The sequence below is a fragment of the Agrilus planipennis genome, unplaced genomic scaffold (genome assembly GCF_000699045.2).
Source record: "Agrilus planipennis isolate EAB-ADULT unplaced genomic scaffold, Apla_2.0 scaffold90, whole genome shotgun sequence".
Classification (NCBI taxonomy): Eukaryota; Metazoa; Arthropoda; class Insecta; order Coleoptera; family Buprestidae; genus Agrilus; species Agrilus planipennis.
Genome location: NW_020438865.1, coordinates 287,309 through 291,300, shown reverse-complemented (window position 1 = coordinate 291,300; position 3,992 = coordinate 287,309). Strand labels below are relative to the sequence as shown.

The 3,992-nt window shown below is 29.2% G+C and overlaps 1 protein-coding gene across 3 annotated transcripts; it reads left to right on the top strand.

Annotated features, from left to right (window-relative positions):
* The first annotated feature begins 317 nt into the window (after window positions 1-317).
* On the top strand, window positions 318-3,255 carry LOC108737284 (mesoderm induction early response protein 1-like). 3 transcript variants are annotated; one of them, XM_025975611.1, is made up of 6 exons: window positions 318-477; window positions 674-918; window positions 985-1,198; window positions 1,268-1,347; window positions 1,709-2,092; window positions 2,233-3,255. In XM_025975611.1, the coding sequence occupies exons 2-6, from the start codon at window positions 730-732 to the stop codon at window positions 2,497-2,499; spliced, it is 1,134 nt and encodes a 377-aa protein (XP_025831396.1). In that variant the 5' UTR covers window positions 318-477; window positions 674-729; the 3' UTR covers window positions 2,500-3,255. The 3 variants fall into 3 exon arrangements, with proteins under 3 accessions (XP_025831396.1, XP_025831395.1, XP_018325534.2); XM_025975610.1 differs by having other exon boundaries at window positions 318-918; XM_018470032.2 differs by having other exon boundaries at window positions 318-918; window positions 1,268-1,338; window positions 2,233-3,254.
* Window positions 3,256-3,992: the final 737 nt, after the last annotated feature.

The following is a 3,992-nucleotide window of genomic DNA, read 5'->3' as shown; positions in this document are numbered from 1 at the left end:
TGATTTGTTGTTTTTATTTCTATTGTTAAACTTTAAATCTATAAACAATAGCATTAGACGAAAGATGTTCGTCAATTATTGTTTCAAGCATAGATTTTAAGTCAGCAGAGGGAATTCCCGGAAGATATATATATAAAGATATAAATTTACATATGCTAAATAATGATAATAACTCCGTGGTCTAAATTTGAACAAAAAGATCTGATCTATGAGTCAAGATCTATAGAATATATCTTTTATAGAACCCTCATCTATGATAGAACCTATAACATGTTCAATGATGTTTAAAATCCATAATGCATCCATTTGTCTATGAAATCCATAATGTCACGTGACCATTTATGAAGTTGTTTGTAAACTTTGATGTTCTTTAAAAAGTGGAATAATTTAGTGTTGTCTGTTAACCAATTTTATTTAAAAATTAGTGAAAGAATATATTGTGCATGTTCTGTAACATAATTATTTTTAGCGCCTCCAGTAAGTAATTGTAAAATGGCGCGCTAATTTTTCATTCTTATAACCTCACTTCTTTTGTTTAATAACGAAATGTTACGAAAGGAAGAAAGATGTATTTTTATAGAAACGTATGAAGATATCTGAAGGCGTTTTCCAATATATTTTTAAAGTTTTGATGTGTGCATAACAAAAATATAAAATTACAATTTCTGTGTAGATGGTACTCTGTTGATAGCACATCTGCTATGAGAGTTATGTTTAAAGTGTTGTAACATGGCAGACGTTGTCACTGTGAAAAAAGATGACACAGAAACAGCTTCTGCTAACAAAGATAAATTATTTGATCCGTCTATTGATATGTTAGTAAATGATTTTGATGACGAAAGGACTCTAGAAGAAGAAGAAGCTCTTGCTGCAGGAGAAGCAGAAGATCCTGTTGCAGAACTTTCTAACTTGCAAAAAGTACGTAACTAATCTTTTAGGAGATTAAGAGCTTTAAATATTTACTTTATTCTGCTTAATTTTAAGGAGAGTAATATGCCCTTAGAGGAGTTATTAGCAATGTATGGATACAGAGATATTCAAGAAAATGGTAGTCCAGAAGAAGATGAACAGGATGTAAGTGAAACTATGGAAGAACAAGAAAGTGAATCACTGGATCCCCCAGAATCAGAATCAAAACTTCATACATTGTATGAAAATATTCCTGATAATGATCAAGATGCTTCCAGATTGCTAAGATGTTAGTAATAGTAATTTGGAGTGGTGTATTTATTTTTTTGTTAATAGTAATTGTTATTTTTTTTATTAGCAGTCTCACGTGTAAGTGAAGAAGAAGATGAAGATTATGACTATACTCCAGATGAAGATGAGTGGCGAAAGGTTAATAAGGTTATTCATCCCATCATTTATTACTATAAGTGTTGAGAGTGTTTTACTAGTCTGTTCATATTCATTATCATGTGTCACAGTTTTTTTTGCATGTAAGATGTACTGACTATAATGTTTCAGAGTGCATGTTATTGCAATGCATATTTTAGTTGTTTAGTACATTTTATGTGTGCAACACATTTCTTCTCATTTTTCATTTCATTGCCATTAATTGTGATTCTTTAGCATGAAAATAAGTAATTGACGTTTTTTACACAACAAATTAATGTTGTTATTTATTAAGCATGCATGTGAAACAAAATACTTGTAAAACATTATTTATTACATTCTATCATATTTGTATAGTTTATTTGTTATATAGACTATTATGGTGGGAAGTGATTACCAAGCACAAATACCTGAAGGACTGTGTCATTATGATGATGCTTTGCCATATGAGAATGAAGATAAACTTTTGTGGGATCCAAATTCTTTATCAGAGGAAGTTGTAGAAGATTTCTTAAGGAGAGCCTCATCTTTAAATAAACCTCTTATCCCAATGGGTACACAAGTTCGTGATGACGAACAGGCCTTATACTTGCTCCAACAATGTGGTCAAAATGTCGAAGAGGCCTTAAGACGAATTCGAATTAATGTTATGCCTTCTTCAGAAAATATGAGCCTTTGGTCAGAAGAAGAATGTAAAAATTTCGAGTCAGGTGTTCGTTGTTTTGGAAAGAATTTCCATTTAATTCAACAAAATAAGGTACATTGATAAATTGTGTAAGGCATTCGCAGCCGTTGTCGAATCTGCTATTAATTTTCAGGCTTGTCTGACTGCCAAGAAGCCTAAAACCAATGACATGTTATGACTTTGCTATAATTTTTTCTCTGATGTGATTACAGGTTCGAACTAGGTCAGTGGGTGAACTGGTACAGTTCTATTACTTGTGGAAAAAATCTGAAAGACATGATATATTTGCAAATAAAACTAGATTAGAGAAAAAAAAATATACGTTGCATCCAGGTCTTACTGACTTTATGGACAGGTTTTTAGAAGATCAGGATGGGAGAGATAGAAGTTCATCACCAAATGTTCAAGTAAATACCTCTGAAAAGAAACTAGTATCTGATAACAATAGCCAAAATTCTAAGGCTCCTCTGGAAACATAGCATTACCCGTATTCTATTTTTTATAATAGTATAAGAAAATAACAAATTCAAAGGAAACAAAAGACAAATAAATTCTTAATTATGGACAAAAAAAATAGCAGTGTTGAACACATTTAAAGATTGGTGAGTTCTAAGTGATATCGTTTTCTTACAAAACTCATTTGATAAATGCAGTGCAAGTGAACATAACTAAATGCTTTATATTTATTGTTGCCTATTTTGTAGTTTTTTATTGCGTTAAATCTTCATTTAAATTGTATATTTTTATACTGTAAGAATAATAAGAACGTCAATTTTTTACAAAGATGTGTAACAATATTTTGTAGATAAGTGATACTAAAAATTATAAGAGTATTTTTGCATACGATAAATAATAATCAATCACTCGTGTTTCTCATTAATGTAACATACACTCCAACCGTCATATCAAAACTTACAAATAAGAGTCACCTTGTAAATTTAAACTAATATTTAATAAGTAGAGGCTATTTTATATAAAACACTGTGATTTAATTAACTTCATTTATAAGCAGAAATAATAACTGTTATAATTTGACGTAATTACTCGTTTTCATTCCAATTAACACATAAATACAACTTTTGAGTTGTAACTCTATCAAGTTCTGCAAAAAAAGTAATTTAAGGAACATTTTTATACTTAACTAAAAATTAAATTTCATTTAGAATAACTGTAGTTAGTTTATTTTTAATTTGATTGATACAGTTGTTAATTAAAGGTATATGAGGTTTTTTATACTTTATTACGTTTTATCTGTAAAACTGATATTNTACTTTATGAATTCTGATTCTCAATTTTTATATACTTATTATATTCTACGTAATTCTATACGTGTAAGATTTTGTTTCAAATGAGCCATGCTGAGCCTGCTATAATATTAGCAAAAGAATTACATTTATACGTAAAATAAAAACTACACCCTGTATAGTAAAAATGTTTTTTGTAACGTGCCATTGTAGATTATAGCGTGTTTTTGTGAATTCCGAACAAGTAAAGAAAGAACACACACAAAATTAATATGGACGATTATTGCATAATAAAAGCAACTTGAAAAACTATTGGCTCAGTGTGGCTTTTGTCTATACATCATGTGCCATATAGGGATGATTAAGCATAATGAATGTTTGAATTGAATTGTAGGAATGTGTTGTTTTATGATAATTATATTATTAGCGGGGTTTGAGCATATTGCATTAATGCAATGAAATCTGTTTTCGTTAGTCAAATTTTCTTAGGATGTAATTGTGTAGTATATTTTCTAATTTATATTGCACGTTTCACAAGGAATTTTAGTTCAATATTTCCGTACCTATACTAAAAATGATATAGAGAAGATAATTTTATAATTACAATAGTGCAATATCTACAAACTCAGCTGCAGTATGTACATACTTAAAGTAAATGGTGTAATACTATTATTGCTACTATTATATATATGGTTATAATAAATATAGCTTGGGATAATAATTAGCGG

Bases quoted from the DNA above. Each gene is read 5' to 3' on its own strand.
- LOC108737284 (XM_025975611.1), top strand. From the start codon at position 730: ATGGCAGACGTTGTCACTGTGAAAAAAGATGACACAGAAACAGCTTCT. The intron at 1,199-1,267 runs GTTAGTAATAGT...TTTTTTTATTAG, and splicing joins TGCTTCCAGATTGCTAAGAT to CAGTCTCACGTGTAAGTGAA. The intron at 1,348-1,708 runs GTTATTCATCCC...TTTGTTATATAG, and splicing joins AGTGGCGAAAGGTTAATAAG to ACTATTATGGTGGGAAGTGA.